Source organism: Myotis daubentonii, chromosome 10 (genome assembly GCF_963259705.1).
Source record: "Myotis daubentonii chromosome 10, mMyoDau2.1, whole genome shotgun sequence".
Taxonomy (NCBI): domain Eukaryota; kingdom Metazoa; phylum Chordata; class Mammalia; order Chiroptera; family Vespertilionidae; genus Myotis; species Myotis daubentonii.
This window is the reverse complement of record NC_081849.1, coordinates 9,210,823-9,227,961: the sequence shown is the minus strand read 5'-3', so window position 1 is coordinate 9,227,961 and position 17,139 is coordinate 9,210,823. Positions and strand designations below refer to the sequence as shown.

Genomic DNA, 17,139 nt, shown 5'->3' with positions numbered 1-17,139 from the left:
TGTTCATGCTAGTCTCTTTGCCAGGAAAGCACTTCTCTCCTTAACTAATGTTCTTCCTTGCTTGATTTATTCCTACTCAGTTTTCAAAAATTATATTAATGATTTTAGAGTGGGTTTGGTATTTATCAATTATATTTTATCTATTACTTGTATTTTCCTTATCTATAATAATTAAAGCATAATATGCTAATTAGACCAGACAGCTGAACGACCTTCCGGACAACCTTCTGGATGAAGCTGGGGCTGCAAGGGCCAACCCCCTTGCATGAATTTCGTGCATTGGGCCTCTAGTCGTTATATAAATTGTTTGTCTCCTTCACTAGTGTGAGCTTCTTGAAGGCAGTTATGCCTTCTTCAATTTGTTGTCCTGTCACCTATGTGCCTGGCACATGATAGGTACTTAATATATGTTTAATTAATGATGAATGTATTTCAATTCCTGTATGTAATTAGGGTTAAAACTAAATCTCAGTAGGATGGGTTAAAGACATCTTAAATAATAGATACCTATAAAAATTGTGTTTGAATTAATAGCATACTGTTAATATGAGGAGAACTGGGCATTGTTCCATGCTTAGACCATAGTTCTACTTGCAGAAATCAGTTTTGCAGAAATCAGTTTTAAATTAATTCCTCAATTCTTACTTTTCGTACCATGTGTTTTTGGAATTTCACCAGGGAGTGTCTATAGAACAAAAAAGTCTAGCTTTGTTCAAAGTATGAGCTATATGTAACTATAATGTGATTTATTCTAAGAAGTTAAAAAGAAAGACTATTTTAGGTTCCATTCTCCTTCACTTTAAGTAGCTTTGGTAAGTATATCTGGTAATTGCTTTTAAGTGTGTATTTCCTGTCAAATAGGTCTTACTGGTCTTTTTTTTTTTTTTCTCTGTTAGATTTCTTGGCTTTAATAGCTAATAATTGTTGGAGTTGATTCTTTGGTTCATGTTTGTTATTCTATTATATACCCAGGCATGGTGTCCTACTGTATTCACCCTACAATTATATTAGGTACAAAAAAGTTGTTTAAGGTTTTGCCAGTCACCAGTTTCTGATTCTGGATAGCAACCTGATATGGCTATACTATATGAGTTTAAAATGATACATCTTGAAAAGTCTGCATTTTAATAGTATAGGAATTGGGACTAGCAGGAATAGTCTCTTGATACACAGAAATAATTTTCAAGTGTTATAAAAACCACTACTGTGTTTAAGCCTTTGTTCTGTCTGAATGTATACCTTTATGAAATGATACTATTCTTCCTAAACTAGATTTTTATACCCTTCTTTCAGAGCAAATAAGAAGTGATTCTGAATGTGTTAACAACCTGACTGTCATAAACCAGAAGGGACCTGAAAAATAACTGCTGGGATATTTGTCTAATACCAGCATAACTGGCTCATAATTAACTGTGACTACTATTCTTTTTTGTAAGCTGTAGCTGAATAGCAGAATTAAGCTTTTCTGGAAGAACTTATGTTTCAGTTAAGAATAAAGTTCAGCAATATATATGAACACATCTGTGTTCCTGAAAAGCATATTTTATATAAATATACATACCCTCCTATATAATAAAAGGCTAATATGCAAAACGACCTAATGGCAGAATGACCAGTTGCTATGACACACACTGACCACCAAGGGGCAGATGCTCAATGCAGGAGCTGCCCCCTGGTGGTCAGTGCGCTCCCACAGGGATAGCGCCACTCAGCCAGAAACCGGGCTCACAGCTGGCGATCCTCTCCCACCTCCATGGCAGCACTAAGGATATCTGACTGCTGGCTTAGGCCTGCTCCCCGTCAGTCGGACATCCCCTGAGGGCTCCCAGACTGCGAAGAAGGGCACAGGCTGGGCTAAAGGGACCCCCCCACACACATACACGGTCCAGGTGCATGAATTTTGTGCATGAGGCCTCTAGAGTGTGTGTGTGTGTGTGTGTGTGTATTTTTTATTTTTTTACTTCAGAGAGGAAGGGAAAGATAGAAACATCAATGATGGGAGAGAATCATCGATGGGCTGCCTCCCTCACACTCCCCACTGAGGATTGAGCCCACAACCGGGGCATGTGCCCCTGACCGGAATCGAACCTGGGACCCTTCAGTCTGTAGGCCGATGCTCTATCCACTGAACCAAACCAGCCAGGGCAAGCATAATTTTTATGTATTCAACATAATCTATGATTGTGCTTTGTATATGATAATTTAAAAAATGTGAAATTGCTACAAGATTCTCAAACTTAACCTCTCTGTGACATTTTAAAAATAGGAATCTGTAATTTTAATGTGTCCCATTTTGAGTAATAAAGCCTGATATTTCTTCATTTTATTTTATATTCATACTTAGTGTTTTTAAATGTAACTTTATTTTCCTTGTAGTATATGCAGAGAATATTTTCAAAATGGTGGAAAGAGAAAAGCACTTGAAAAAGATAAAAAAAGAGCTGTACTTGCCACCAAGACCACTCCAGCCTTAAATACACATGAACAGTCTAAACTTGAAGGTCATGTAACCAACCTCAACTTTACAAATTCTGAAATTATAACTGAGTAAGTATACTTTTTTTACTTCAATTGCTAACATTATCCTGGGTAGCTGTGTTAATAATGTAAAGTAGGGTGATGATTTACACGAAATAGTGGGCAGTATGCTTACTTCACTACTAGTATATTAAGCTGAGAAGTACAGATTTGTAATATTACTAGGTAGAAAACTGGCATAAAATTGTAAGGGATATTTGAAAAACTAATGACTCTATAACATAGATTGTCCTCACCAAAAATGAGAAAGACTAGTTTATTAAATATTATAATAATTATGCTTATATACAGAAAACAGGAAAATCCTGTTAAGTTATGTTTAAATTTGCTGTCTACTAAAAAATCACAGGGAATAATGAAAGATTACTAATAGAACCAGTTGTCATTATTTTACAGTTCATAGGAAAATCTGGTAGTAATCAATGTATGCATAGAGGTACAAATTTGATTTAATAAGTACATGAGTGGTTTTCTAGTTTTATTGTGATATAATTGACATATAAGTACTGGAGGCTGGTGCATGAGGCCGGCCCTCGCTGATCAGGGTGGGGGTAGCTAATCAAGGGTGGGGCCAGCTGGGGGGAGGGGCCAAGGGTGGTTGGCCAACTGGCCCTATCCCCAATCACGGTTGTGAGGGGTAATTGGGAGTTGGGCCGACCAGGGGGAGGGGCTGTGGGCAATTGGTCAGCTGGCCCCGCCCCCTAGTCTATCTCCCGGTCAAGGGGACAATTTGCATGTTAGCCGTTTATTATATAGGACTAGAGGCCCGGTGCACAAAAATTTGTGCTTTCGAGGGGGAGAGGGGGTCCCTCAGCCCGGCCTGTGCCCTCTCGCAGTCTGGGACCCCTTGGGAGATAACGACCTGCTGGCTTAGGCCTGCTCCCGGGTGGCAGAGGGCAGGCCCAATCCCTAGGTACAGCCCCTGGTCGGGCTCAGAGCAGGGCCGATTTGGGAGTTGGGGCGCCGGCCCCTGTCATGCACAGAGCAGGGCAGATTGGGAGGTTGCAATGCCACCCTCAGTCACGCTCAGGGTAGGGCCGATTGGGGGGTTGGGGCACCGCCCCGTCACACTCAAGGCAGGGTCAATGGGGAGGTTGCGGCGCCACCCCCTGTCACGCACAGAGCAGGGCCAATCAGGGGGTTGGGGCGCTGCCCCCTTTCACGCACAGAGCAGGGCCCATCAGGGGGGTTGGGGCTCCGTACCCTATCATGCACAGAGCAGGGCCCATCAGGGGATTGGGGAGCTCCCCCCTGTCACGCACAGAGCAGGGCCGATCAGAGGGTTGAGGAGCTCCCCCCTGTCACTCACAGAGTAGGGCTGATAGGGGAGTTGGGGCACTGTCCCCTGTCACACACAGAGCAGGGCGGATCAGGGGGTTGTGGCACCGCCCTCTATCACCCACAGAGCAGGGCCGATCAGGGGGTTGGGGAGCCGCCACTGTCACACTAAGGGCAGGGCCGATGGGGAGGTTATGGCTCTACCCCATCACACACAGAGCAGGGCCCGTGGGGTGGGGGTTGGGGTGCTGCCCTCTATCACCCACAGAGCAGGGCCAATCAGGGGGTTGGGGCGCCACCACTGTCACACTCAGGGCAGGGCCAATGGGGAGGTTATGGCTCTACCCCGTCACACACAGGGCCGATCAGGGGGTTGGGGTGCCACACCCTGTCCCACACAGAGCCGCAGGGCGATCAGGGGGTTGGGGAGCTCCTCCTATCAGGCATAGAGCAGGGCTGATCAGGGGGTTGGAGCACCTTCCCCTGTCACGAACAGAGCAGGGCGGATAGAGAGGTTGTGGCCCCGACCCCTGTCACACACAGAGCCGCAGGGCGATCAGGGGGTTTGGGCGCTGCCCCCAGTCACACTGATCCTGGTGCCGGGACGCCTCTCGGCTCCGCTGATCCCAGTGCTGGAAGGCATATTACCCTTTTACTATATAGGATAGAGGCCTGGTGCATGGGTCGGGGCCGGCTGGTTTGCCCTGAAGGGTGTCGTGGATCAGGGTCGGGGTCCCCACTGGGGTGCCTGGCCAGCCTTGGTGAGGGGCTGAGGGCTGTTTTCAGGCTGGCGGGTGACTGAAGCTCCCAACCACTCCTTTTTATCTTTTTTTTTTAATTCTGGGCCAGCTTTAGCTTTGAGGCTTGGCTCCAGCTCTTAGGCCTCTGCTGCTGAAAGCAGTTTTCTGGCCTTTGTTTACCTTCTGTATTTGAAACAATGTTGTGATCCTGCTGGCTGAAGCCCGATGGACTAAAGCAGGTTTCTGGGGTTTTGTTTAGCTTCTATATTTGTAACATAGTTGCTTAGAGTTGCAGCTCAGAGGCCTACAGCGGCAGGCGGGGAACGTTGGAGTCCTCCGTCACTGAAGCAAGCAAGCCTCATGTTCGCTTCAAGCTGCCTGGCTGCCGGCCGCCATCTTGGCTGGCAGTTAATTTGCATATTGCCCTGATTAGCCAATGGGAAGGGTAGCGGTCGTACGCTAATTACCATGTTTCTTTTTAATTAGATAGGATAAGGTGTATGACATAATGGTTATCTATAATAATAAAAGCATAATATGCAAATTAACCAATCAGTCATCCAGACGTCCTTCAGGATGACCTTCCACATGAAGCCAGGGCTACAGCCACAGGATCAAGGCAGCTGCCCTGGCTGCGAGGGCAGGATCAAGGCAGCCACCAAGGCTGTGAAGGCCTACTCTTGCACTAATTTTGTGCATCGGGCCTCTAGTGTGTGTATGTGTGTACAAAAAGATTGCCACAATAAGTTTAATTAACACCAATCACTTGAAATAGTTAACATTCCTCAACTCACATAATTTTAAATGTGTTTCATATGATGAGAACTTTTAAGGACTACTGTCTTAAGCAGCTTTCAAATATGTAATACTTGTTAACTATAGTCATGTTGTACATTACATCCCCAGAACTTACTTACCTTTATAACTGAAAGTTTCTACCTTTCACCACCTGTCCCTATATCCCCCACCCCCTTCCCCATGCATCCACAAATCTGATCTCTGTTTCTTTGAGTTTAATATTTTAGATTCCCACATAGAAGTAAGATCATACAGTATTTGTCTTTCTCTGTCTGACTTACTTCACTTATCATAATGCCTTCAAGGTTCATCCATGTGGTCGCAAATGTAGGATATTTATTTTTTCAATGGCTAAATAGTACTCTATTGTGTGTGTGTGTATATATATATATATGTAAGTACATGAGTATTCTGATCCAGTTAATTATTAATAGTGTAATAATTATCTAAACACTCTAGTACGGGAATACATTTGTGGTTTCAAGTTATATTTTATTAATCTCTTGAAGATGCAAAACTTTTTTTTTAATTTTTTTTCTTAATTAAATCTTTATTGTTCAGATTATTACATTTGTTCCTCTTTCCCCCCCCCCCATAACCCCCCTCCTCCCAGTTCCCGCCCCACCCCCCGCCCTCACTCCCCGCCCACTGTCCTCATCCATAGGTGCATGATTTTTGTCCAGTCTCTTCCCGCATCTTCCACACCCCTTTCCCCCCCAAGAATAGTCAGTCCATTCCCTTTCTATGTCCCTGATTCTATTATAATCACCAGTTCATTCTTTTCATCAGATTATTTATTCACTTGATTCTTAGATTTACTTGTTGATAGATGCATATTTGTTGTTCATAATTTGTATCTTTACCTTTTTCTTCCTCTTTCTCTTCTTAAAGGATACCTTTCAGCATTTCATATAATCCTGGTTTGGTGGTGATGAACTCCTTTAGCTTTTCCTTATCTGTGAAGCTCTTTATCTGACCTTCAATTCTGAATGATAGCTTTGCTGGATAAAGTAATCTTGGTTGTAGGTTCTTGGTATTCATCACTTTGAATATTTCTTGCCACTCCCTTCTGGCCTGCAAAGTTTCTGTTGAGAAATCAGCTGACAGTCGTATGGGTACTCCCTTGTAGGTAACTGAGTTTCTTTCTCTTGCTGCTTTTAAGATTCTCTTTTTGTCTTTTGCTCTTGGCATTTTAATTATGATGTGTCTTGGTGTGGTCCTCTTTGGATTCCTTTTGTTTGGGGTTCTCCGCGCTTCTTGGACCTGAGTCCATTTCTTTCACCAGGTGGGGGAAGTTTTCTGTCATTATTTCTTCAAATAGGTTTTCAATATCTTGGTCTCTCTCATCTTCTGGCACCCCTATAATTCTGATGTTGGTACGCTTGAAGCTGTCCCAGAGGCTCCTTACACTATCCTCACATTTTTGGATTCTTTTTTCATTTTGCTTTTCCCGTTGGGTGTTTTTTGCTTCCTCGCATTTCAAATCATTGACGTGATTCTTGCGCTCCTCTGGTCTGCTGTCGGGAGTCTGTATAATATTCGTTATTTCAGTCCGTGTATGCTTAATTTCTAGTTGGTTCCCCAACATAACATCGAGGGTCTCATTAGTTTTCTTGTAGATCTCATTAAGTTTATCGGCGGCTTCTAAACAGTTCTTGAGAGACCTTAAAAAGTGTGGTTCTGAACTCTATATCTTCCTTTGACAATTTTGTCCTGTTTCTTTGTCTCCGCATTTTGTTATGCTTTCTTGGTGCACCCCCTAGTGGTCTTTGTGCGCAGTCTTGTAGTTAAACCTTGATTGTTGTAGCTAATACCAGGGAGGGTTTGACCTCCAGGCCAAATGGCTGTGAGAATCCAAAGATGCAAAACTTGAGTAATTTTAGAAATATTCTTGATAGACACTGAAAGATAATCATGAAAATGAAGTACCCTCTTAAAATAGTTTGAAATCTGTAGATATTAACAAAATAGCCCTTGGTTATTTTGATTTTACACAATTTGAAAATATTATTTAGTTAAAACAACTGTATTGAAAAATTAACATACCTTTTATAGGTTCAGTAGGAAGATAACACATCTTTACCTTTATTTACAAAGCTTACATAGCATAAAAACTAACTGAACATCCTATAAGTCAGGCATGATGAATATTTATAAATGTTGACCAGTGTAAGAAATTATAGTTGTATTTGTTAAAAAATTAATAAATATAGAAAATGTCAACCCTAGAATTTCTGTTTTTGAAGTGTTACAAACAGTATAAAATTTATTAAATTTGTTTTTAAAAAGATTACATGCAGAGTTCTCATGTCCACAGAAGACAGCTTTTATTTCAAAATTTATTGTTGACAGTATTACAGATGTCCTCATTTCCCCCTCACTTGCCCCACTCCACCCAGCCCCCACCACACCACAGGCCTTCCCCACACTATTATCAATATACATGGGTTATGCATATATGTTCTTTGGTTAATCTCTTTCCGTACCCTTCACCACTTCCCCTCTGAGGTATGTCAGTCTGTCCCATGAATCCCTGCCTCTGCACCCATTTTGTTTGTCGGTTTATTTTGTTCCTCTTCCGCTAGGCATTGTATCAGTGAAAATTTTGCAACATGAGATGTTTGATATTTTGCTGCCTATGATTTCTTAAAGGATTTTTATGGTTTCATAATTTACATTTGAATCTTTTATCCATTTTGAGTTTATTCTTGTGTATGGTATAAGTTGGAAGTCTAGTTTCATATCATTACATATAGTTGTCCAATTATCCCAACACCATTTATTGAATAGACTGCCTTTACTCCATTGTATACTCTTGCCTCTTTTATTGAAGATTAATTGAGCATAATGGCTTGGGTCGATTTCTGGGTTCTCTGTTCTGTTCCATTGATTTATATGTCTGTTCTTGTGCCAGTACCAGGCTATTTTGATTACAGTGGCTTTGTAGTATAGCTTGATAACTGGTGGTGTGATCCCTCTAACTTTGTTATTCTTTCTCAGGGTTGCTGTGGTTATTTGGGGTCTTTTGTTTCCATATAAATTTTTGGAGTGTTTGTTCTAGATTTGTGAAGTATGCCATTGGTATTTTAATAGGGATTGCGTTAAATCTATAGATTGCTTTGGGTAGTATGGACATTTTAATTGTGGTAATGCTACCTCTCCATGAACACGGTATATTCTTCCACTTGTTTATATTCTCTTCTATCTCTCTATTTAATGTTCTCTAGTTTTCCAAGTACAGATCTTTTTACCTCCTTGGCTAAGTGATTCCATTATTTTTTTAAACATTTTATTGGTAATGACAGTAGGTGTTGTATATAATGATTTTCAATTTAGGATATCTGTCTGTCTAGTTTTGTTGTTGTTTTTTAGGATAATTTCATTGGAATTGAATAATTATTTTAAAAACTTTTCTTAAACCTAGAATGGATTATATCATTAGAATAGAATTTGCAATGTATAATTTTATTTATTTCTTTTTAAATATGGTTTTTCATTGATTTTTAGAGAAGAGAAGAAAGATGGAGAGAAAAATCATTGAGAGATATGTAATCATTGATAGGCTGCCTCCCACATGCCCCATCCCACTGGGATTGAGTCAGCCACTGGGAATGTACCTTGACTAGGAATTCTGCCCACAACCCCTCAGTGCATGGGACAGTGCCCAACCGAGCCACACCGACCAGGGCCAGCATAGAATTTTAAAAGTTTTCAATGGATTTGATTATTTACTTAATATTGCAGAACTCTCTACTGCACATTCATTTTTCAGATTCCTTCTTTTATAAATGTTATAAAATGGCAACAGTGGCTCGTGCTTGAGCTTCGACCTATGAACCGAAGGTCTAGGTTCAATTTCTGGTCTGGACACATGCCTGGGTTGCAGGCTCTATTCCCAGTAGGGTGTGTGTAGGAGGCAGCCGATCAATTGTTCTATCTCATCATTGATGTTTCTATCTATCTCTCCCTCTCCCTTTCTCTCTGAAATCAATAAAAATACATTTAAAGAAATAAAAATGTTATAAAAAGAACTTTACCTTTCTTTTATTTTAATTTATTGGGTTAACATTAGTTATATACAGCATGTAAGATTCAGTGGTACAAGTTTGTAATACATTATCTGTATATTCCATTGTGTACTCACTACCCAAAATCTGATCTGTTTTCATCACTATATACAGGGTAAAGCCACAGTAGGTTTACAGTTATGAATACATAAAACAAAAAATTTATTCTTGTATTATTATTTATTAACTAGAGGCCCAGTGGACGAAATTCGTGCGTGGGTAGGGTCCCTAGGCCTGGCTGGTGATCAGGGCCGATTGGTGGGGCAACTGGCGGGGCGATCAGGGGGGCCCCTGCTGGCACCTGCCTTGGCTGGCCTGGCACTGCCGGCTGGCCCCTCCCCTGGCCGCTGCCAACACTGGTTGCCTCCCTCTGTGGGGCGACTGGCAGGGTGATCAGAGGGGCCCCCGCTCACACCCGTCTTGGCTGGCCTGGGGCCTGCAGGCAGCTCCTGCATTGAGCATCTGCCCCCTTGTGGTCAGTGCGCATCATAGTGACCAGTCATTCTGCCGTCCGGTCGATTTGCATATTAGGCTTTTATTATATAGGACTAGAGGCCCGGTGCACAAAACTTTGTGCTCTCCAGGGGGGTGGTCCCTCGGCCCGGCCTGTGCCCTCTTACAGTCTGGGACCCCTCAGGGGATGACCACCTGCTAACTTAGGCCTGCTCCCCAAAGGATTGGGCCTAAGCTGGCAATCAGACATCCCTCTGGCAGCCCGGCAGCCCTCAGGGGATGTCCACTTGCCAGCGGGGAGCAGACCTAAGCTGCAGTCAGACATCCTTAGCGCTTCTGAGGAGGCAGGAGAGGCTCCCACCACCACCGCTGTACTGGCAGCCATCAGCCTGGCTTGTGGCTGAGCAGAGCTCCCCCATGTGGGAGCGCACTGACCACCAGAGGGCAGCTCCTGCATTGAGCGTCTGCCCTCTGGTGGTCAGTGTGTGTCATAGTGACCAGTCATTCCCAGTCTTTCCGCTGTTAGGGTCAGTTTGCATATTACCCTTTTACTATATAGGATAGAGGCCTGGTGCATCGGTGGGGGCTGGCTGGTTTGCCCTGAAGGGTGTCCTGGATCAGGGTGGGGGTCCCTACTGGGTGCCTGGCCAGGCTGGTTGAGGGGCTGATGGGTGTTTGCAGCTGGTCACACCCCCTTCAGGGTGGGGGTCCCCACTGGCCAGCCTGGATGAGGGGCTGAGGGCCATTTTCAGGCTTGCTGGTGACTGAAGCTCCCAGCCTCTCCTTTTTTTTCTTTTTTTTTTATTCTGGGATTTATTTACCTTCTATAATTGAAACTTTGTTGCCGTCCCTGGAGCTAAGAGCCGGCTCCTGCTCCGTGGCCATGGCCTGCTGAAAGCAGGTATCTGGGGTTTGTTTAGCTTCTATAATTGAAACTTTGTTGCTTTCGGAGCTCAGAGCCGGGCCACCGCAGGCAGGGAACCTTGGCTTCCTCCATCACTGGAGCAAGCAAGCCTCTTGCTCGCTTCAGCAGCATGGTTGTCGGCCGCCATCTTGGTTGGGTTAATTTGCATATTTCTCTGATTATCCAATGGGAGGCGTAGCGAAGGTATGATCAATTACCATGTTTGTCTATTTTCCATATGAACAACTGTAAACCTACTTTTGCCCCATCCTCTATCAAACCCCATTTACCTTCTTTGTCTTCCCCTTTGCTAACCCACCATTCTATTTTCTGTATCTATGGATATGTTTGTTTGTTTTATTTGTTAATTTGTTGCTTTTTGTTTTATATCTCATGTATGAGTGAAATCATATGACTTTTGTCCTTTTCCAATCTGACTTGTATAAGAGAATATTGTCCATGTAACATAGTACTCTCAAGATCCATTCATGCTGTCACAAATGGTAATATTTCATGTTTTTTGTGTTGTATCCTACTGTACATATGTAGCAAATCTTCTTTATCCAATCATCTATTGAAGTACACGCAGTTGTTTCCATGTTTTGGCTAAATACCATGAATATAATTACAATGAATGTAGCACTACATATAACTTTAGGAATAACTCTTTACAAATTTTTTTCTTCATAATTTATTTTATTCTTTTTTTTTTCATTTGTTTAAATCTTCATTGTTTATAGCTTTACATATGTCCCTCTTTTCCCCCATGTACTCCTGTTAGCCTCCCCTTACCCCAACCCTAGGCTTTCCCCATCCTGTTTTCTGTGTCCATGGGTTATGCATACTAGTATACTAGAGGCCCGATGCACAAAATTCATGCAAGAGTAGGCCTTCTTTTCCCCAGCTGCCAGCACCAGCTTCCCTCTGGCATCTGGGACCCGGGCTTCCCTACGGCCACCGGCAGGCACCCAGGACCGGGCATCCCTTGCAGCCCCGCTTCGTCCGGTCTAATTAGCATGTTATGCTTTTATTACTATAGATGTGTACAAGTTATTTGGTTGATCTCTTCCCATTCATCCCCATCTTCCCTCTGAGATTCCACAGTCTTTTCCATGTTTCTGTCTCTGGATCTATTTTGTTTATCAGTTTATTTTGTTCCACATATGAGTAAGATCATGTGATACTTGTCTTTCTCTGATTGGCTTATTTTGCTTAGCATACTACTCCCCAGGTTCCTCCATGCTGTCTCACAGGGTAAGAGATGCTTCATTTTTACTGCTGCGTAGTATCCCATAGTGTAAATGTATCACAACTTCTTTAAACACTCATCTACTGATGATCATGTGGGATGTTTCGAGATCTTAGCTCTAGTAAATTGCGCTGCTATGAACACAGGAGTGCATACATGCTTTGTGACTGACGTTTCAGGTTTCTTAGGATATATTCCTAGAAGTGGGATAACTGGGTCAAATGGCAGTTCCATACTTAATTTTTTGAGGAAAGTCCATACTGTTTTCCATAATGGCAGCACCAGTCTGTATTCAAACCAGCAGTGTACTAGGGTTCCCTTGGCTCTACATCCTCTAAAGCACTTGTCATTTGTTATTTGTTATTTGTTGATGGTAGCCATTCTGACAGGTATAAGGTGATACCTCAGTGTCGTTTTAATTTGCATCTCTCTGATGATCAGTGACTTGGATCATGTTTTCATGTATCTCCTGGCCATCTGTATGTTTGCTTTGAAGAAATGTCTATTTAGGTCCTTTGCCCATTTTTTAATTGGATTGTTTGTCTTCCTTTTGTTAAGTTGTATGAGTTCCTTATATATTATGGGTTTTAACCCTTTATCAGATGTATCATTGCCAAATATGTTCTCCCATGCAGTGGGATTCCCTTTTCATTTTGTTGATGGTTTCTTTTGCTGAGCTGAAGCTTTTTATTTTGATGTAGTCCCATTTGTTTATTTTCCTCATAATTTCTTTTGCCCTAGGAGATGTATTTGCAAATATTTCTAGGAGAGATGTCTTGAGATTTTGCTGCCTGTGGTTTCTTCTAGGATTTTTATGGTTTCATGTCTTACATTTAATTTTTATCCATTCTGAGTTTATTCTTGTGTATGTTATAATTGGTGGTCTAGTTTCATTTCTTTTGCATATATCTGTCCAATTTTCCCAACGCTATTTATTGAAGAAACTGTTTTGACTCCGTTGTATGCTTTTGCCTCCTTTGTCAAAAGTTAGTTGAGCGTAATGGCTTGTGTCATTTTTGGGTTCTCTATTCTGTTTCATTGACACATATGCCTGTTCTTGTGCCAGTACCAGGCTGTTTTGATTACAGTGGCTTTGTAGTATATGGTAACTTTATATCTGGTATTGTGATCCATCCAACTTGGTTTTTTCCCCTCAAGATTGCTGTGGCTATTTGGGATCTTTTTGTTTCCATATAAATTTTTGGAGTGTTTTTTCTAGATCTGTGAAATATTCCGTAGATATTTAATAGGGATAGCATGGAGTGTATAGATTGCTTTGGGTAATATGAACATTTTATTATGTTCATTCTACTGATAAGTGAACACGGTATATTCTTCCACTTGTTTATATCTTCCTCTATCTCTTTTTTCCAACATCCTATAGTTTTCTGAGTATAAGTCTTTTACCCCCTTGGTTTAGTTGTATGAAATGGTGTATCTTAATATTTTTCTTGCAGTGGTAAATGTGATTGTTTAATATCTCTTTCTGAGAATTCATTACGGGGTTTAAAAATTCCATCAATTTCCGGGTGTTAATTTTCTATCCTTCCACATTGCCAAATTCATTTATTAAATTTGATGGTTTTTTGGTGGAGTCTTTAGGGTTATCTATGTACAATGTCAGTTGCAAATAAGGAGAGTTTTACTTCCTCTTTTCCAATTTGGATGCCTTTTATGTTTTCTTCTTGTGTGATTGCTGTGGCTAAGACTTTCAGTACTATGTTGAATATGCGTGGTGAAAGCGGACATTGCTTTCTTATTCCTGTTCTTGGGGGAAATGGTTTTAGTTTTTGCCCATTGAGTATGCTGTTGGCTGTAGGTTGAGAAATAATTCTTGTATTCCCACTTTGCAGGGAGTTTTTATCAAAAATACGTGTTGGATTTTGTCAAATGCTTTTTTCTGCATCTACTGATATGATCATGTGAATTTTGTCTTTGAATTTGCTTATATCATGTATCATGTTTATATGATTTGTGAATATTATACCAGCCTTGCATCCCTGGAATAAATCCACTTGGTCATGGTGTATGATCTTTTTAATATATTGCTGGATGCGATTTGCTAATATATATATTTTTAAATTCTTTATTGTTTAAAGTATTACATATGTCTCCTTTTCCCCCCATTGACCTCTCCCTGGTCACTCCTGTCCCCCAGCACAGGCTCTTACCCCCCTACTGTCTGTGTCCATTGGTTATGCTTATATGCATGCATACAAGTCCTTTGGTTGATCTCTTACTCCCACCCCCGTCCTCCTTTGCCTTCCCCTCTGAGGTTGATAGTCTGTTCGATGCTTCTATGTCTCTGGATCTATTTTTGTTCATCGGTTTATGTTGTTCATTATATTCCACAAATGAGTGAGATCATGTGATATTTATCTTTCTCCAACGGGCTTATTTCGCTTAGCATAATGCTCTTCAGGTCCATCCATACTGTTGTGAATGGTAAGAGTTCTTTCTTTTTTACAATCACAAAAATATTTCACTATTCTTTTCCTTCCTCTCTGAAAATTAACTTTCCATATATTTTTCTTATTTTAAAATTACACTTATTGGGATGACATTGTTATAAGATCATATGTTAATAAGATCATATAGGTTTCAAGGATACATTTCTATGATACATGATGTGTGTATTGCATTGTTTTCCCACCACACAATGTATCCTTTAATTGTCAAGTTCAGTCCACTTATGTTGAGGGTGGTTATTGATATATGAGGACTTAGTATAGCCATTTTATATATTATTTTCAGGTTGTTCTGTGTTTCTATTCCCGTATGTTTCTATTTTCTATTTTACTTTGGTTGTTTTCCAAGATATTTTCCTCTATTTTTATGTTACATATCTCAGTTCTAAATTTTTATTTCGTGGTTACTATTATGTTCCTGTAAAAATTTTGTTTCATACATACAAAGACCTTATTCTTCTAATTGCATCGGCAGTCACTGATGCAAGTTTGTCCTCTTTCATCTCCTCTTATGTTTTTATTGTCACAAATTATCCTTTTTTGGCTTGTGTTTGATTTCAAATCACAGAAGTTACAATTTTTTAAATGCTTTTTGCCTCTTTATCTTTCGTGTTATAATTAAGGATTTAATATCTTATTCTGAATTTGAATTTCAATTTTCTGCTTTTGTCTTTCTGTTAGTCATCTTACTCAAAGTTTTATATAAATTTATCATTTTGTTTTAGTTAGAAGAGCTCCTTTCAACATTTCTTGTATTGCAGGTCTTGTGGTGGTAAATTCCCTTATCTTTTGTTTGTCTGGAAAAGCCTTTATTTCTCCTTCATATCTAAAGGATAACTTTTTGGATGTACTAATCTTGGCTGGTGAGTTCTCTCTTTCAATATTTTGAATATTTCATTGCACTGTCTCCTCACTTGTAAGGTTCTGCTGAAATATCTGATGATCATGTAATGGTTACATGTTACAGTCTTTATTTTTTCCTGGCTACCTTGAGAATTTTTTTTGTCATTAACTTTTAACAGTTTTAATATATTGGAGAATGTCTTTATTTGTTTGAATGGACTCTCTGTTCCCTTCTTCCACTCTTCTCCTTTTTGGATATCAATTATACTTGTACTGACCTTTCTAATGGAGTCAGATAGTTTCTATAACATTTGTTTATTTTTTAAAATTCTCGGTTCTCCCTCTTCTTCCTGAGTCATTTTTAGATTTCTGACTTAAGGCTTCCCAACTCTCTCTTGTACTCTTTAATTCTTCCTTTCTCTTATTTATTGAGTTCTTCAGGTCCACAATTTAAGTTTGGTTCTATTTTATAGTTCCTTTGGTAAAGTACTCCTTTTGTTCATTGATTTTATTCCTGAACTTATTGAATTGCCTTCCGGAGTTTTCTTGTATCTCATTAAGTGTTTTTTTTTAGTTTGCCTTCATCTCTAATTTTCTTCCTGCTTATATGGAATTTCATGGAGATATAAAGTGTTTCTCTTGATCTCAGTTGATGCAGGGCACATAGTAGGAACTCAGTAAATGTTGGCAAAATGAACAATATAATTGCAACTGAAACAGTAAAAACCAAATTAAAACCATTACAATGACAACTTTATAAAATACTTGCATATGGATAAGGACTCAGAGGAAATGTCCAAAAATACAAACAGTTGTTTTATTCATTTGTTGGTTTTCAGAATGTTTTTTTTTCTTATTTTTAAAATGTTTCCATTATTGTTATAATATTATTTGGGCATCTAATTTTTCAAATTAGATGCATTCAAATATAACACATTCGCAACTTGGGGTGATCGCAGCTTGGGAAGCTCTCTGTCCACCACTGACTTCAAGCATGTCTTGGCATATCTAGCAAATTGGTGGGTTGGGACTGCCAAGAGGTTATTTATATAAGGGTTTTGGCAGAAAGACTGCCAAGAAGTGTGGCAACCATTGAGGAGGGGGGTTGGCCAGGCTACTTTTCAGTTAGTTTGCACTGCTACAATGCATCAACCTGTGTTCCCATTGGTCAGTGTCCATGCCATGCCAGCTATTAACCTATTTTGGAGGTCACTCTTGAATTGAGAGGACATTGCCATACCTGTCTTTGTTTTTCCAGGTTTATTTTTTATTTCAAGAAAAATGATCTTTAATATAATAATGTTACATGCAATAAACATTAATATCTCAAGAAAAACAATTTTAAATATGATACTGTTACATGCAATAAACACCAATTATTCAAGAAAAATGATCTTTAATATAATATTACATTCAGTAAACATTAATATTTCAAGAATAAAAGGATTTTAAGTATAATATTACCAAAACTGTACTAACATAGTATGATATCACAAAAGTTGTAGGAAATACTAAAAGGCTGCAAATAACAGGATTACTTCTAGAGTATTTTTTTCTCTCTAGCTCTATTTTTGTTCATCAGTTTATGTTGTTCATTATATCCCACAAGTGAGTGAGGTCATATGATATTTATCTTTCTCTGACTGGCTTATTTCGCTTAGCATGATGCATTTAAAGTCTATTTTGTCAGATAGGAGTATTGCTATGCCAGCTTATTTTTCTTTTCCATTTGCCTGGAAATTTTTTTTCATCCCTTCACTTTCATCCTGTGTGTGTCTTTTGTTTTGAGGTGGATCTCTTG

General features: G+C 40.1%; 1 protein-coding gene across 2 annotated transcripts in view; it reads left to right on the top strand.

Annotated features, from left to right (window-relative positions):
• Nucleotides 1-17,139, top strand: part of BMT2 (base methyltransferase of 25S rRNA 2 homolog) — a 130,811-nt gene that overhangs the window by 60,891 nt on the left and 52,781 nt on the right. Inside the window, exon 3 of one of the 2 annotated variants that reach the window (XM_059711566.1) lies at nt 2,377-2,547. The exons of the other annotated variant lie outside the window; for it this stretch is intronic. Within the exon in view, the coding sequence (XP_059567549.1) occupies nt 2,377-2,547 (171 nt within the window). The remainder of the gene's footprint in view (nt 1-2,376; nt 2,548-17,139) is intronic. 2 annotated transcript variants of the gene reach the window in all.